The 18271-nt window shown below is 45.2% G+C and overlaps 1 protein-coding gene across 7 annotated transcripts in view; it reads right to left on the bottom strand.

The window, feature by feature from the left end:
• RAD51B (RAD51 paralog B) overlaps positions 1–18271 on the bottom strand; it is a 1288364-nt gene that overhangs the window by 1237837 nt on the left and 32256 nt on the right. For all 7 annotated transcript variants that reach the window (XM_033953094.1, XM_033953095.1, XM_033953092.1 and 4 more), the window contains 3 exons: positions 14014–14127; positions 7321–7437; positions 4092–4228 (listed from right to left, as the gene is read on the bottom strand). In XM_033953094.1, coding sequence (XP_033808985.1) covers positions 4092–4228; positions 7321–7437; positions 14014–14127 — 368 coding nt within the window. The remainder of the gene's footprint in view (positions 1–4091; positions 4229–7320; positions 7438–14013; positions 14128–18271) is intronic.

The following is an 18271-nucleotide window of genomic DNA, read 5'->3' as shown; positions in this document are numbered from 1 at the left end:
TGATCATTACAGTGGGGGGTGGGCCAGTTACAGGATTGTTTTTTGACAGGCGCCGGCATTGTTTTTTGACAGGCGCCGGTTATAGAATCCTGTTTTTAGGCGAAGGACTGGCCCCTCCTTTGACTAAAAGGTCTGGGTTTGAGCATTTGGGACTTGGGCGATTTTTTGGTCGGGAATGTGGTGTAAGGAGAGACTTAGCGGCAGTCTGGGCCAGTAGATTGCTGAATGTGCAGGTAGGCCATTCTCAAAAAAAAAAAACCTCAATTTCGACATTTTTTTGAGAATGGACATTTCCCTGCTGCCAACTTCAGCATCTACTGACTTAGGCCAAAAGGGGACTTAGACTTATTTTTTAATTATGCCCCTCCAAACCTTCAAAAAGGTATAAGCAGTATAGAATCAATCCAGAGGATGGCTATTAAAATGGTCAGTGGTCTTTGACATAAAGCCTATGAGGACAGTTTTGAAGGTCTCAATATGAATACTGTAAATTGAAAGAAAGGCAGGAGATAGGAGAGGTGATAAAAATATTTAAATACCTTCAAAGCATTAATGCACAGGAGGTGAAACTCTTTCAACTGAAAGGAAGCTCTGGAATGAGAGGACAGGATGAAGATGAAAAGGGACAGACTCAGGAGTAATCTAAGGAAATATTTCTTCAAAGAAAGGGTAGTGAATGTGTAGAATGGCCTCCAAGTGGAGGTGGTAGAGGTGAAGACTATCTGAATTCAAGAAAGCTTGGGACACATACATAGGATTTCTGAGAGAGAGAAAGGGATGACAGAACCAGAACCTGTAATATCAATACTACAACACCAGATATATCCAATCTTATCTCCAAACCATATGCCATAATCATACGCCTAACGTATCATACACCTTAATGAAATAATGCAATCCTTGGATATGGCCAAGCTCTTCTAAATTGTAAATTACATTAAACTCCTTCTGGGGCATATTAACAATTCATAAATACTAATGTAATGAAATAGATGGTATGAACGGACATCAAATAGTACTCCTGCTGGAATTCTGTGCTAATGCGCAGCAGTCCCATTCCATGCAGAATTCTGCACAAACTTACCCCCAAGGTGGACCCTAGCATCTGTTAGCTATGATCTAGGTGTCATTGTAGACAATACGCTGAAACCTTCCATCTAATGTGCAGCAGCAGCCAAAAAAAGCAAACAAAATGCCAGGAATTATTAGAAAATGGATGGTAAACAAGACTAAAGATAAGGCCTCCATATCACTCCATGATGCAACCTCACCTTGAGTATTGCGTTCAATTCTGATCGCCTTATCTAAAAAAAGATACAGTAGAACTAGAAAAGGTTCAAAGAGCAACCAAGATGATAAAGGGGATGGAAACCCTCTCGTATGAGGAAAGACTAATGAGGTTATGGCTTTTCAACTTGGAAAAGAGACGGCTGAGGGGAGATATGATTGAAGTCTACAAAATCCTGAGTGGTGTAGAACAAGTACAAGTGATCATTTTTTTACTCCATCAAAATTACAAACACTAGGGGACACTCAATAAAGTTACAGGGAAATACTTTTAAAACCAATGAGGAAATATTTTTTTTCACTCAAAGAATAGTTAAGCTCTGGAACACACTGCCAGAGGATGTGATAAGAGCAGTTACTGTAGCTGGTTTTAAAAAAATGGTTTGGAAAAGTTCTTAGAGGAAAAGTCCATAGTCTGCTAATGAGACAAACATGGGGGAAGCCACTGCTTGCCCTGGATCGATAATGTTGCTACTGTTTGGGATTTGCCAGGTAATTCTGACCTGGATCGGCCACCATGAAGACGGGATACTGGGCAAAATGGTTTGACCTAGTAAGGCTATTCTTATGTTCTTATAAATTGAAAGTTTATTTTTATAGTTCACTTATTTAAAATTCAACCTTAAAGCCATGTCATTCCCCCATAAACAAGGAGCTTAGAATATCTTCCCAACTTATTACTAGCACTGTTTACTTTTAACAAATATTTTTCAGTTGTTATATTAAGAAGCCTGAGCTACCGTATTTGCGCGCGTTATACGTGTTTTTACAAACCGTGCATAACCTAGTCCCCCCCCGACGTCCGATTCATTTTCCCCCCGCAGGACCGCTCGCACCCCCACCCTGAAGGACCGCTCGCACGCACCCGCACCCCCACCCCGAAGGACCGCTCGCACGCGCTCCCACCCGCACCCGCATCCCCACCCTGAAGGACCGCTCGCACGCACTCCCACCCGCACCCCCACCCTGAAGGACCGCTCGCACGCACTCCCGCCCTCTTGCCCCAGCCAACTGCGGCATCCCCGACACGATCGGGGCAAGAGGGAGCTCAAGCCCTCTTGCCCCAGCCAACCGCGGCACCCACAACACGATCGGGGCAAGAGGGAGCTCAAGCCCTCTTGCCCGCCCCCCCCGACACGATCGGGGCAAAAGGGAGCCCAAGCCCTCTTGCCCCGCCGACTCCCCAACTCCCCGACAATATAGGGCCAGGAGGGAGCCCAAACCCTCCTGGCCACGGCGACCCCCTACCCCCACCCCACACTACATTACGGGCAGGAGGGATCCCAGGCCCTCCTGCCCTCGACGCAAACCCCCTCCCCCCAACGATCGCCCCCCCAAGAACCTCCGACCGCCCCCCCCAGCCGACCAGCGACCCCCCTGGCCGACCCCCACGACACCCCCACCCCCCTTCCCCTTACCTTTGTGTAGTTGGCCGGACAGACGGGAGCCAAACCCGCCTGTCCGGCAGGCAGCCAACGACGGAATGAGGCCGGATTGGCCCATCCGTCCCAAAGCTCCGCCAACTGGTGGGGCCTAAGGCGCCTGGGCCAATCAGAATAGTCGGGTTGGGCCCATGTGCCTCAGGCCCCGCCCCCAGGAGGGACCTAAGGCTCCCGGGCCTATTCTGATTGGCCCAGGCGCCTTAGGCCCCACCAGTAGGCGGAGCTTTGGGACGGATGGGCCAATCCGGCCTCATTCCGTCGTTGGCTGCCTGCCGGACAGGCGGGTTTGGCTCCCGTCTGTCCGGCCAACTACACAAAGGTACGGGGAAGGGGGTGGGGGTATCGTGGGGGTCGGCCAGGGGGGCCGCGGGTCGGCTGCGGGGGCGGTGGGAGGTTCTTGAGCGGGGCGGTCGTTGGGGGGGAGGGGGGTTTGCATCGAGGGCAGGAGGGCCTGGGATCCCTCCTGCCCGTAATGTAGTGCAGGGTGGGGGTAGGGGGTCGCCGTGGCCAGGAGGGTTTGGGCTCCCTCCTGGCCCGATATTTTCAGGGAGTTGGGGAGTCGGTGGGGCAAGAGGGCTTGGGCTCCCTTTTGCCCGATCGTGTCGGGGGGGGCAAGAGGGCTTGAGCTCCCTCTTGCCCCGATCGTGTCGGGTGTGCTGCGGTTGGCTGGGGCAAGAGGGCTTGAGCTCCCTCTTGCCCCGATCGTGTCAGGGAGTCGGGGAGTCGGCGGGGCAAGAGGGCTTGACGTTAGAAAAAGGGCGAACCGCTAGAAGAGGAAGCAGCGCAGGCGCAGGGCTCACGGAAGGGCCGGGACCGCCAAGAGAAAGCAGCAGGACACCGGTAGGAGCTTCTACATGATGGGGGGGGGGTCAGGAGGCTGTGGGGGTGCGAGCGGTCCTTCAGGGTGGGGGTGCGGGTGGAAGTGCGTGCGAGCGGTCCTTCGGGGTGGGGGTGCGAGCGGTCCTGCGTTGGGGTGAATCGGACGTCGGGGGGGGCATCAGGTTTTCAGGGTGGGAACAGGACTTCAAGGGGGAGAGGAGAGTCGGGGCGGGTGAAAGGAGAGTCGGGGTGGCCAGAGGAGAGTCGAGGCGGGCGAAAGGAGAGTCGGGCGGGCGAAAGGAGAGTCGGGCAGCATGCGCGGTATACGGGTGTGCGCGGTATATAAAAATTTCTGTACATAAATTTGTGTTTTCCGCGCGCTATACCCGTGTGCGCGTTATCTACGTGAAAATACGGAAATAGCTTAGGAATGAATGTTAAAATGGCTTGTTCCTAAATAACTCTTAACACATTCCTATAAAGTAATAAAAGTACAGGTTTGATATTTTATAACATTTCCATCATAAATCCAAGTATCATTACCTCTCCGCACTGAACGTAGACTCCGTGTCAATGAAAACAACATTCCCATTCAGTCCTCCTATGCATGAAGGCAATGTGGCTAGCAAGCTCATCAGAATGCAGAACTGTGTTTTGCCACACCCTGAAGGGCCTGTTACCTGAAATAAGATTGCAATGTTACTAACTAGCTGAAGCAGCAGCAGCAGCAGCAGAGACACCACACAAAATCAAGAGTTTCCATTTGTTGCAGAGTGAGCTATTTAAAATTTAGAACTCGGTCTTCACCAAGGAAAATGTGGGGGAGAAATGCCAGAAATTCTGATGAATCAAAAAAACTCAATCAAATCTCTGTAACACTGAATGATGTAATGGGTCTATTTAACAAACTGAACAGTACCAAATCACCTGAACCGGATGGTACACATCCCAGAGTGCAGATAGAATTGAAAAATGAACTTGCAGAGCTATTGCTAGTAATTTGTAATTTTTAAAATCCAGCATAGTACTGGAAGACTGGAGGGTAGCCGTGACACTGATTTTTAAAAAGAGTTCCAGAAGTGATCCGGGAAATTATAGGCCAGTGAGTCTGACGCCAGTGCCAGGCAAAATGGCACCCCTTTTTGGGGGTGGAAAAAGGGCATCTTTTGGAGCGAAAAATACGGTATATCAGAAACTGCAAAACCTCAAGTTTCAGCATAATGACCTCTTATCCAATAAGGCATCTGCTATTTCTTTAAAGCAAAGTTCAGTATATTAATCTGAAGCCAGGAAAGCTGGTAAATTACTGGCTTCCTATCTCAAATCAGAGAGTTGCTAGCATCAAGTCTGAAACTGGCTCAATTTGCACCACTACCCCTCTTATTTTACAAGCCTTTAAAAAAATTTACAAAAATTTTTATGCTTCTAAACACAACCTATCAGAAGAAAATAGTAAATGACAGCAGATGGTCCATCCAGTTTGCCCTCTAACTACAAGCATTACAATTTCATGATTCAATTGTTCTTTGTTTCCTCTGGGCCACAGACCTTAGAAGTTCACTCGGTACTGTCCTTAGGTTCCAACTGCTGGAGTTGCCGTTGAAGCTCACTCCAGCCTATCCAAATCGTCTCCTTTGCAGGATTCAGACCATGAAAGTTTGCCCATTCATATAACATAACAAGTATTTATTTATATACCGCAACACCATAACGTTCTATGCGGTTAACAAAATAAGAAAAACTGAACAATCTCGGCAAAATACAAAGCATTAAACTTAGGGCTCCTTTTACAAAGCCGCGCTAGGGCCTTAACGTGCGGAATAGCGCGTGCTAAATTTAGCAGGCGGTAGATTTTCGGCTAGCGCGCGCTAATCCGGTGCGTGCGCTAAAACCGCCACTGCGGTTTTGTAAAAGGAGCTATTAAAAAAAATTTGGCAAATAAGTAGGTCTTTAACAGTTTTTTTAAATACCGATAAGAGGAGGAAATTATCAAGTGACGTTGCAGCCTGAAATGACAATAGCCGTTGGAAATATCTTCTATGTGAACAACCTTTAGCAGATGGAAAAACAAATAAAGCAATTTTGAGCTGTGAGCATCTTCAATTAGGGAGGGGGAAGAGCTTTGATATGTAATTTGACTCAGATTGGTATGAAGTTATGTCAGCAGCTACGTTAATATATTGACATTTACTGATATGTATCGAATATTGTAATAATAGGGTTATTAATATGGAGGATTGTACAGTATACTCATGAGTTTCTCCTTTTTATGATGATCATTTTATTGTATTTGGTTTCTTTTTTTTTATGATGATAATTTCCTTAAGGTCATTGATGCAGTACTCTGGTCCTGAAAAACGCTCACACACAAATGTGGGACCTCGGATGGCTTGGTAGTATCTGAAGTAGTGTTGTGCGGGTTGATTCTTGTATTTAGCACTGACCTGTCACCCCTATATAGCACCCTTCTACACATTCTCTGCTTGAATAATTTATACATGAGATATTTTGGGGAATTTATTACCCTGGCAAGTGTCACAGATACAATCACTCAAAAGAATTAATTCATGCTATGTCCCATTATCATCTGTTGCATTCTTTATACATTTGATATTTGCTATTCAACTCTTTGGACTCAGAGCAGAGATGTTCACAACAAAATAAGGGATACACAGTCCTACCAAAACAGAGCTAACAAAATAAAGCCATCAGAGAAAACATAATAGGAAAGATATTGACAGGATAGAATGACTAAACTGTCAACCTGGGGCAGTGGTGCCCCAGCCACCCCTATCCCGCAAATGTCTATCTGGAATAGTATGCTGTCAAACCCACTTTAAATTCTTACATGATGTTTCAAGCCTCAAATAATTTGAAAGTGATTTCCAAAAACAAAAGAATGCTGATCGTCTTGTAATGTCAAGCAAAGCAGAAACTGTCAGCAAAATAACAAAGAGGTTTTCTTGCTGTGGACTAACATGTAAGCTGGCCTATTTGGTGTTAGCATAGTACAGGAATTCCTGTATAAAATGATTTATAAGCCATAAGTTAACATCTTAAACTTAACTCTACTGTATATGACACTAGCCGCCCATCTTAAAGGAGCTAACTGCATTTATTCTAGTATAAGTGGAATATCAGACAGAAAATGTTGTTCCCATCTGCCTTATTCAACAATCTTTACCAACCGGCAGTGATCTGCTTTTGGAAAAATGATTCAATCATTTCCTTTTTTAAAAAAATTCTTTATTGATTTTCTAAACTTCAAAAGTGCAATACACAAATATATATCATATATATAATAAGTTAATAAAAGCACATTCAACTTACAAATATGCATAACCAACCATTTTCTCCCCCAGCCCCACACCCAATGATTATTCAATAAAACACAGAAACATAGACTATTCCAATAACCTTACCCTATTCAGATTAAAAATACCCTCCCACCCTACTTCCACCCCAGGTAGTCATACTCAAAAGTCAAATTAGAACAGAAATAGCCCCCTCCCTCACCCACCATTTCCTGGATGTCTACGAAAATAAATCAAAACTGACTCATGATCAAAGACCTACTATAGTGAGGTAATATATGATGTCTATGGCCCCCAAACCAGCTTAAATAAATTACTGTGCCCCAAACTATCGGCATTCATTTTTTTCATATCTATCATTTCCTTAACTATTTGTTAACATTTCCATTTTTTTTTAACATTTCAAGCTAACAACCAAGAAGATTTCAGGGGGGGATAGGATACAGTTTCTACAGTACCTCTGTAAGAGCTCCACAGGCCACACCACCATAAAGAACTTTGTCCAGACTATCAAGGTTTGTGGGTAAGAAGGCCAATATAGGATCATTCACTTGTCTTTTCCTCATGTCATAAGCCTTAAATTTAAAAAAAAAAAAAAAAGCAGCTTTATTTCATTTGTTTGCTTTTTCTACATCTCTTTATATAATACTTTAATATAACCCAACATTTACATGATTACAATTATAGACATGCTGAGAACTGCATTTGCAGGATTTGTTGACCATTGGTTCTGCAGAAACATGTTTATTGTTCAAAAGAAGAAAGGATGAAAAAAAAATAAAATACTGTACTGCAATGTCTATGGAATCCATTCACCGAAACTCACAATTATTATATATGCTAATATTTCAGCAAGGAGACAGTAAACTATAACACCTATAACATTATTGCAACATGTTATTTACCATACAGTCAACAGTTCAGAAATGGTGATGTTTCTCAGATGCTGCTGTCAATCTTCTGCAAACCACCAGTTGCTTAGGTCAGTGTAATTGTCTTATGCCTGGTCACTATAAGGGTAATTCTGTAAACAGTGCCTAAAGGTAGGTGCCATAGTCATGGGACAACAGCCCTTAATTGGCAATTACCGTATTTTCTCGCATATAACGCACGCGTTATACGTGGTTTTTACAAACCGCGCATACCCTTGCGCGTTATACGCGTGAGCGCGTTGTACAAAAATTTTTTTTCCATAGTTTCCCCCCCCCCCCCCCCGACGCCTGATTCATCACCTGGAAGGAGCGCTCGCACTCCCACTCCGAAGGACCGCTCGCACCCCCACCCGAAGGACCGCTCGCACCCCCACAGCCTCCCCCCCTCCCCCATGGAGAAGCTGTCTACCTTGTTTCCGGATGCCAGCCCAGCTGCTTCCTCTGCCGGCGGTCCTGCCCCTTCTCAGAGCCCTGTGTTGCGCTGCTTCCTCTTCAGGCGGTCCCGCCCTTTCTCTGATGTCAGAGAAAGGGCGGGACCGCCGGAAGAAAAAGCAGCACAGCAGGGCTCAGAGAAGGGGTGGGACCGCCGGCAGAGGAAACAGCTGGGCTCGCTGGCATCCGGAAACAAGGTAGACAGTTTCTCCATGGGGGAGGGGGGGGAGGCTGTGGGGGTGCGAGCGGTCCTTCGGGGTGGGAGTGCGAGCGCTCCTTCGGGGTGGGGGTATGAGCGGTCCTTCAGGGTGGGGGTGCGAGCGGTCCTTCGGGGTGGGGGTGCGAGCGGTCCTTCAGGGTGGGGGTGCGGGTGCTTGCGAGCGGTCCTTCGGGGTGGGAGTGCGAGCGCTCCTTCGGGGTGGGGGTGCGAGCGGTCCTTCAGGGTGGGGGTGCAGGTGCGTGCGAGCGGTCCTTCGGGGTGGGGGTGCGAGCGGTCCTGCGGGGGGGGTGAATCGGACGTCGGGGGGGCATCAGGCTTTCAGGGTAGGGACAAGACTTCAAGGAGGAAAGGAGAGTCGGGGCGGGCGAAAACAGAGTCAGGGTCTCCAGAGGAGAGTCGGGGCGGGCGAAAGGAGAGTCGGGCAGCATGCGCGGTATACGGGTGTGCGCGGTATATAAAAATTTATGTACATAAATATGTGTTTTTTGCGCGCTATACCCGTGTGCGCGTTTTACACGGGTGCGCGTTATCTATGTGAAAATACGGTACATGTGTGTTTGCAAGGTACTATTCTATAAGAACATAAGAATTGCCACTGCTGGGTCAGACCAGTGGTCCATCGTGCCCAGCAGTCCGCTCCCGCGGCGGCCCTTAGGTCAAAGACCAGTGTCCTAACTGAGTCTAGCGACACTAGGAAGTTTTTCTTCACGGAAAGAGTGGTTGACCATTGGAACGAGCTCCCAGTGCAGGTGATCATGGCCAGCAGCGTGCCAGATTTTAAGAATAAGTGGGATGCCCACGTCGGATCTCTACGTGGGTAGTGTAAAGGTGATGCCATCAGAGTGCGATCTCTAGGAGGGTAGTTGGGAGGGTTAGTGGAGTGGGCAAACTTGATGGGCTATGGCCCTTTTCTGCCGTCATTTTCTATGTTTCTATGTTACCTGTGTACGTTCTGCTAGTCACATGGTACATAAAAGCAAATCGTCTGTATCAGTGGGAGAGATGTGGATATAGTGGCGTAGTAAGGGGGGAGGCAGGAGGGATGGTCTTGGTAGGGGTGCTGGGACCTGTCCTTCTCTCCACCCCCCACCCCCGCCACACGCATGCAGCCCTTCCCTCCCCTCATACCTCTTTAATTTTCCCTGCACGAGCAGCATTACGAACTTGCCGCCTGTGTTGGCGTCGCCTTTCTCTGACATCACATCCGGGCCCCGCGCCTAGAAAGTGGAGTCAGAAGGATAGCCGGCGCGACGCAGGCTGCAAGTTCGTGATGCTGCTTCCACCTGGAAAATTTAAAAGGCACAGGGGAAGGGAAGGGAGCGTGCACCCTCATGACGCCACTGCGGGGATGTGTCATGAATTTTCTGCCTAGAACATGCGCACCCTATACTATAGAATAGGATCAGAGATACACGCACTGCAAGGCACGCCAATTTATGCCCCACTTTGGCCTGACGCAGGCTGTCATGCCTAAGCTTTCAGGGCACCAAAACAACTTTGTGCTTCTATTCTGTAACAGGTTAGGCATGTTTCATCGCCGTTATGGAATTGGTGCTAAGCACGCCCCTTTGTTGCCCATTTAGGTACCCCCTATAGGATCAATTTTCAAACGGCACTTAGATATTTAGTGCTATACCAGATATCTAGTGCTGCTTCAGTTTCATTTTCAGCAAAGCAGGACGTAAGAATCCAGACAGACATTGGTGAATGCTTAGTTTTCTATGTGCAGAAATATAGGTGTGGAAAGAGGGTTCCAGGAGGCAAGCCCACTGTGCGCCAACTCTAGATGTATAAGCACAGATACACAGGATCTATGGAGCCCATTTTCAAAAGACCTATGGTACTTTGCGAGTCTAAGTGCTTTGAAAATGAGTCCCTATACGTCTACTATACATGTTTTGGATGGACATGACAAAACCAGGTATAACATGTAGTGTATGACCCAAACATATGTTAAACATATAGCTACTCAATATCGTTCCTTATACAGAAGATCTAGACTGGGTGCATGTGTATATAAAGTACATATTTCAACAGTGCACACTAAGGGCCAAATTCCGTATAGAATGCCCAGTCTCAGAAGCCATCTAAGTGGCTTTTGAGAATCCTCATGGACAGATGCCTAAGCCCGCCTAATAATCCGATTCTCTAACCGGTATCCATGTCACCGGCACTGGTTAGAGAATTGGGTTGCCGCTGAGCTTATCACAACAAGGAATCTCCCTGCTACGATAAGTTTAGTGGTAATCCATCCCCCCCCATGAAGACTACTGGCAAGAGGGATGCCCAGTCCCTCCTGCCAGACCCCCTCCCCACAAAGATCGCCAGCATGAGGGATGTCGAATCCCTGTGCCGGAACCCCCACTCCCTGCAAAGATCGCCAATCAGGGCCTAAGGTTCCCTCCCCGGTGCTTCCCACGATGCATCGGGAAGGAGCAGGTCCACCATTTGTGAGAAGACGGGCCAACCGACTGGAGGAAAGAAGGATGCCTCCGGCCGTTTTAAGATAGAGGGTTCTAGGGGGCTGGCGGAGTGGAGGAAGGATCCAAGGGGGTGGGCTGGGGAATGCCCGCGGTGTTCGGGGGAGGTTGGGGAGTTCCGGCAGAAGGGACTGGGCATCCCTCCTGCCGGCGATGTTTGGTGGGAATGGGCAGCTGTTAAACTTATCCTCAGCGGCCACGTCTGCTTACAATGTAGGCCTATACAGCAAAATTCACAGAGTCCAATAAAGAATTCACCCATATAAGGTGAGTTCATAAATGAGGTCCGGAAGGGGTATCAGACAGCCCTACAAACAATAATGTTTGAAGGGGATAACTCTTCATTTGCCCCACGGTACCTCCTCCTCCGTGTTAATAAACTTTTTTTCTATTTTACTCGTGCTTAAGTCTTATTATTTCATGCAGTTATTCATTCTGAATACTTAGCTTTCAGCCTGAAATCATTCCCCTGAACGCCATTCCTCATTTATGAACTCACCTTATATGGGTGAATTCTTTATTGGACTCTGTGAATTTTGCTGTATAGAGATATCTTCAAACTATTACTAAGAAAACTTTTGGTAATAAGATGGCTACAATGTAGGCCAGCATTTTGCTGGCCTTCATTGTACATGGCAGCCACAGGCCTAGGGAGACGAGTACGGCCGACCACATCTAGCGTACTTCCTCTATCCAATTCTCTGGTCACCCAGTCAAAGAAATTGATCAAATTTGTCTGACAAGACCTAACTCTAGTGAATCCATGTTTCCTCTGGTCCTGTAATCCACCAGACTCCAAATTTCACCATTCTATATTTTAAAAGTGACTTTCTGGCCTGTAATTCCCTACTTCTTCCTATATTAGCTGCCTATGCAGAACAGTGTCAAAGGCCTTACTAAACTCCAAGTACATTACATAGATTGTGAGCCCACCGGGACAGAGAGGGAAAATGCTTTGAGTACCTGATTGTAAAAACCGCTTAGATAACCTTGATAGGCGGTATATAAAATCCTAATAAACTTGAAACTTGAGTATACCACATCTAGCACTGTCTGATTCAGCTCTCCGGTTATCCAATCAAAGAAACTGATCAGACTTGAGACCTTTAAACTAGCAAGGAAATTCCTTACCATTCAGCTCTAATCTGTTGAGAGAAACACCTTTTAAACTACCCAAGAGTTCTTGTTTTTGTTTTGTTTTGGGTTTTTTTTTGGGGGTGGGGTGGAAAAGGCAGCCAATTCAGGATAACAAACAATGGACAGCATGAAATCCCAGGTGTCATGACACAATTTCTAGGTGCCATGGCAACCTGGCACCAGGGATTTGTCATGTCCTGTTTTAGAGGAATCTGATTTTTTTTTATTTAAACCCTCAGAAACAAAAAAAGACAGCTGGCAGAAAATAACTCGGACATAGAGTAGGTGCTGGGACATCATCAGGAAAGAGAAACCATAGCAAAAAGAACCCAAGAGTCAACATGCCAATAGAGAGACTGTGAAATTTGTAGTAGCCATCTGCTAAGGAGTTCAACAGTTTGTTAATCTACAGAAGCAAAAGTTATTTTCTCAGTGCACAGAGTTGTGCTAGCCTGTATATAACTCCTCATTTACCTAACTGGAATCCCTTAGTAAAATTAAAGTAACGTACTTGTTAGCAGATATGACTCATACGAGTTCTGGGAAGAGGAGAGAAGTTAAAGGGCCTTTTTAAGCTGCAGTAAAAAGTGGCCTTCGTGCACTCTTATGTGGGCCTTTCCCACACATTTTTACCACAGCCATATAATGACAATATGATAACGTTATCATTAGCGTACAGCCATTTTGAAAAATTACTGCATATGCACTTCCTGCCACCCATTTTGTAGTAAAGGCTCATGCAATAATGTAGCTGCACTGATTAGTAGTGCAGGAACATCCACTCTCTGCCCCTCTATAAAACCTATTTTTTTAGTGCCTGCACATTTGGCAGTTACTGCAGGATAGTTCATCATGTCCTGCAATATGCTATTTTAAGGTGCTAATTGTTTCCGTTTCGAAATTAGTGTTGGTAAAGCATTTGTCATAAAAAATGGAAGAGCAGCCTGGTGGTTAAAGCAACAGGCTAAGAACCAGGGGAAGCCAGGATTCAAATCTGATGGGATGCTCCTTTAGGCTTTGGGCAATACACTTAGGCATGCATTAGCACCTAACGCATCTTAGTAACAGAGTCCCAAAGTCTGTACCTCATAGTGTTTACTAATGGGAATACACCTCGCTTTACCAACCCCATCATACAACTCAAAATCAGAGACTATTATTCAACTTTCATCAGAATACACATTCCAATACAAATACTGTCTGTTCTCGTTATTCACAGTAGTATGGTTCATGAAAATGTTTGCCAACTGCGAAATTGCAAATAATAAAATATGGGAAATAGAGAGTAGGTTCCAGCAGTATACCTTCTGCCTTAAAACCATGGAACGTGAATAGTGGACCCTATTGGAAGAATGGGGTTAGGTTCCTGCATAGGACAGCAAAACTTCCCCCCCACCCAGGACACTTTCCCCTGCCGTCAGCACTCCCACCCCCTGGGCAAAAATAGGCAGTTTTAACCCTTTTCTCTGCAAACAGACACCACCAACCTTCCTCCCAGACCCAGAGGAAGGACCCTAGGACTACTTTGTTTCCCTAGTTGTCTAGTGGCATGTTAGGGCAGGAGCAATTCCCACTTGTTCCTGTTCTTTCAACAATGAAAATGGCTGCAGAGACTTCCAGCTGGGCATGAGCGAGGGAGGGGGAACACTGCCCATTCTTGTCAGGGGGTGCACGCTTACTGAGGAGGTAAGTCTCCTGGGTCAGAGGGCGCTGGTCTGCGAATACGCGAACACAGCAGCACGAGTGGGGAATATCGTCTAAAAATGATGCAATCACGGATATGCGAATTTGCGCATCACAAATGCACGGATGACAAGAATGGGCTTATATTTTGCAAATTTAAAGAAATATAATTTGATTTTTTTAGTTTGAACCTATTCTACATCTAACTTGTACTGGTAAGGCAGGCAGCTCTGGAATTTAAGCTACATTAGCAAGACAAAAACTTACAGTCTGCATTCTGGGTGCACAAGACTTGCTGACTGTTTGAAGAAGCCTCTGAACATTCTGGTAGCTCTGACCTGTCACCTTCATCAGCTCCAGCAATGAAAGACAAAAGAGGTCCTGAAAGATATTTTGCAAGACTGGTTATTTTAATAAGGGATGGGTACTAAATTCACTGTAGCAGTCAACCAGGTAAATTTTAGGCTCGCACGCATCTGCAAAAATATTGTAGCTCATGGCGAAAATATCAGCCACATGTAAAGGGAGGGTAACCAGCAAAGAGCAGCAGGTTTAACCCTGCCACCTTTCTTGGCAGACTGGATGGATCATGCTGGTTTTTATCTGCCTTCATTTACTGTATGTTACACATAAGTGCTTTAAAAGTGATGCAGTCTCTGCCACCCGAGAACAGTGCCCACTAAACTACATTGTTGCCTGAAAGCAAAAGTGTGCGATTTGTGCATGAAATGAGATAGATTTATATTTCCATAAACTGCTCTATAATCTTTTTGAATAGCAAACTGCATTCAAAAGCCGTATCTTAAGAAAAAAAATTAAAATTTGATATATAATTGGTAATTTTTAAGCACAATCAGCTTCACTTCGCATTTTCTCTGTTTTGCATCAAGACTTTGCTTTCAGTCAACAACAAATGATTCATTGATACTATGGAATTTTAAAGGTTTTTCATGTACAAAAATTTTTAAAGGGTCACACATCTGGAAGCTTCAACTCAGGGACTAACATTAATTAGAAGAGAACTAGCAAATATATAAACATACTATATATACTCAAATATAAACTGTCGTCACCTAAAAGATTGACTCAAATATAAACCGAACTTGCAGCAGTCTCGCAAGGTTACTGTGGGAACTTGTGTCAGTCATTTTGAATAGTGAGACTGCATGGGACATAGGAGGATCGTTCTTGTCCTGGCTCACCACTGAAACAGCAGAGCTTAAGGTAGGCCTGGGGTCCATGTCTGGGTCCATGATGGGTCCATGTCTGTTTTATCATTCCCTCTTTGAGAAATTCCCTAAACCTTATTTGTCCTGTTTTTCTGTTTTAATTAGACTTGTAAGCTCTATTGAGCAGGGATTGTCTCTTACATACGTCTAGCAGTGCTATAGAAATGATAAGTGGCAATAGTAGCAATAAGACTCAAATATTAAAATGACACCCATTTTTGGGCCCAAAAATCTAGGTTTATATTTGAGTATATAATAATAATAATATAACAGTTTATATACCGCAGGACCATGAAGTTCTATGCGGTTTACAATAATTAAAAGATGTTACAGATTTATACAGTATATGAAATTCCAGCGATGTTAAACTAAAAGCAAGGATGAGCACAGTGCTTACTCACCAAGGATATCTTAAATGCCTGACCAGTTTGGGGCTCCGCAGACCAGAGTTTCCACTCCTGATCTAGTCTGATGCCATTCTAAAGATAACAGTATATCTCTGCCCAACCACTGAATTTATTCTCTTAGAACTACCCATAATTTTATTTTGGGGAGCTACCAAGTCATTCCTATACCATCGTATATCAAGAACCAAGAAGCAAATCTCCTAGGGATTAAAATGGTAAGAATAAAAAACTATAGTTGTTTAAAAACAGCGGACTCAGTACCAATTTTTTTAATACAGTTTCATACATGACTGACACATGCTTTAGACTAGAAGGGGGATCAGACAACGTTTCCACATGCATAATGGAATAACTAATCCCACCTCAAGGAAACATTCAATATTAATCTTTTGTAGAAATGATGGATTAAATGTAATATAAAGGGAGCTCTGGGATCAATCAACTCCAAAATTAAATCTAGAAAGACATGAGAAATTAATCCAGATTTGACTATGGAGCAATTATCCAGTGTGGAAAGAACATGAAGTCAGAATAATCAAGAGCCAAACCCTTTTGTAACTAACCCAGGCTTAAAAAGGTTTGGGTGTGAGAAAAAATGTAAAAATAGCAAAACCCAAGTGGCATGAAATACTCTGGGAGAAAACTAGGCCAGTTTTACTTGATAACTAGGATTCATTTTCTAATCCTAAAATGCTGAAAAACAAATCTTTAGCAGACAAGCTTAAGTGTTCACACTGCATAAGAAATAGCCATGGTTTCTTGTCTGTGTGTCTTGATTTTTATTGCAGTTCTGCTCTAAACCATTTTCAAGTCCCATGTTCATTTGATACTTCTATTTCTATAACTGATATATTATTTAGCAGAGTTTCAGAGACAAGGGAAAACCACCACTGCAAAAGATAAAATGTTTAATTAGGCTGTGACTTCACTTTTTTTTTTCTCCCCCAGCAGTTTCCTCCTGTTCCTTTGGGTTTTCAGCTCAATCAAAATCAGCCTCTCAGCTACAGTGACTCCAAATTTTTCTCTTGCTTTTTAAAATGGCTTCTCATCTTAGCCCAGACACTTCAGTGACAGTCTTTGGTCCAGGAATACAACTGCAGCTAAACATAGACCTTAAGGTAAGACTCCCTACATCCACTCCCCTGATGGGTTTTTCAGAGTTGATAGTGCAATGGGTAGCCCAAAAGGTGCTAAAGTCCTGTGCAGTATCCACAGGCCTGGCCCAGGAATCAAACTAAGTCTTTTACTTGCACAGCACTTCTTTTACATGCTACCAAATTCTTCACAGGACTTCTCGCTACACTATCAGGATGGCCTTCTATTGGTACATTTAACTGGAAACAAGCTCCTCATATTACTGCAGCTGGAAAGCCAGAACAAAAAACCTCTACAGTTGTAAAGCAGCAGGACTAGCCAGACTCTTGCCTGGATGCACCAAAAATAGTCACTCTAGCTAAGTGGGTCACTGTGGGGAGAGTGTGGTGCAGTGGTTAAAGCTACAGCCTCAGCACCCTGAGGATGTGGGTTCAAACCCAAGCTGCTCCTTGTGACCCTGGGCAAGTCACTTAATCCCCCCATTGCCCCAGGTACATTAGATAGATTGTGAGCCCATTGGGACAGACAGAGAAAATGCTTGAGTACCTGAATAAATTCATATAAACCTTTCTGAACTCTCTTGGGAGAACGGTGTAGAAAACTGAATAAATAAAATAAATGGAGCAATTCATTGGCCAACTTTAAACCAGCGATCGTGACTGACTTTGCATGCAAATTAGTTTCGCAGAGGTCAACCATAATCTCACCATAATCTCACCCCACCAGTCACCGGAAAAGCAGCTTTCACATATGCGCAAAGCTAGCAGGGAAAGCCTGAACAGCTGAGCGCAGGGGAAGCCCCAAAGCAGCCTCCTTCCACTCGGCTATTCGAGGCAGAAAGATTTTTATTTCCATTTCTTTTTTTTTTTTTTTATAGGCACAGATGATGTATGTGTGTTACACATGCACAATACCTGCCCCCCCCAAAAAAAAAAATTGTGATGGCCCCCCAACATCCCTGAAACAAAAAAACAAAAAAAAAAAAGAGAGAGAGGCCAGAGAGATGCCTACTCCCTCCTGACACAGACACCCCCCTCCCGAAGATCACAACCACCTGAACACTCCCCTCCCCGCGAAGATCCTCGACGGTAGGGATGCCGACTCCCTCCTGCCTTGGCCATCCGAACCTCTCCATGAAGATCATGCGACCATCTGGAATTACCCCCCCCCCACACACACACACACACACACAAACACACAAAAAAAGATCCTTGGCAGGGGAGATGCCCACTCCTTCCTGCCTCTGCCACTCGGCTCCCTCATGCTCCCCCACCCCCTCCCCAAACCTTAAAAAGAAGATGACAGTAGGAGGAATGCCCAGTCCCTCCTTCCTGCAAACCTGCCTCTTCGAAATGGTGAGCCTTCCCCTTCCCAGTGCATCCTGGGGTGCACAGGGGGGGATGGGGGGAACCTAAGGCCCTGAATGGTTCAGGCACCTAAGGTGCCTGAGTCAATCAAGGCCCCATGTTATAGCCATATGCAAATGGCTGGGCATACAACAGGTTAAAACAGCACCAAGCAAAAGCTATTTCTATGTAAATTTTATACACTCGGAACTTGGACACTGATCGGGGGACACCTGCTGAGTATATGCACATGAAGGTTCAGTGGTAAGAGCAGCTTCTTCTGCGCATATCTGAAGAAAACTAAAGTGCTAGAACACCTCTGCAGCTGCTGTCCTGCACTTAAAATATGAACCTCGCAAAAACTTCTTGCTAATATTAATGTACAAAAAGGGCATGGAATCATCTCAACCAATTTTTCTATACTGCCCCAGTCCTAGCAAACCATTTC

Source organism: Geotrypetes seraphini, chromosome 7 (assembly GCF_902459505.1).
Source record: "Geotrypetes seraphini chromosome 7, aGeoSer1.1, whole genome shotgun sequence".
NCBI classification, from domain to species: Eukaryota; Metazoa; Chordata; class Amphibia; order Gymnophiona; family Dermophiidae; genus Geotrypetes; species Geotrypetes seraphini.
Note: the sequence above shows the minus strand (reverse complement) of the source record. Positions and strands in the feature narration are given on the sequence as shown.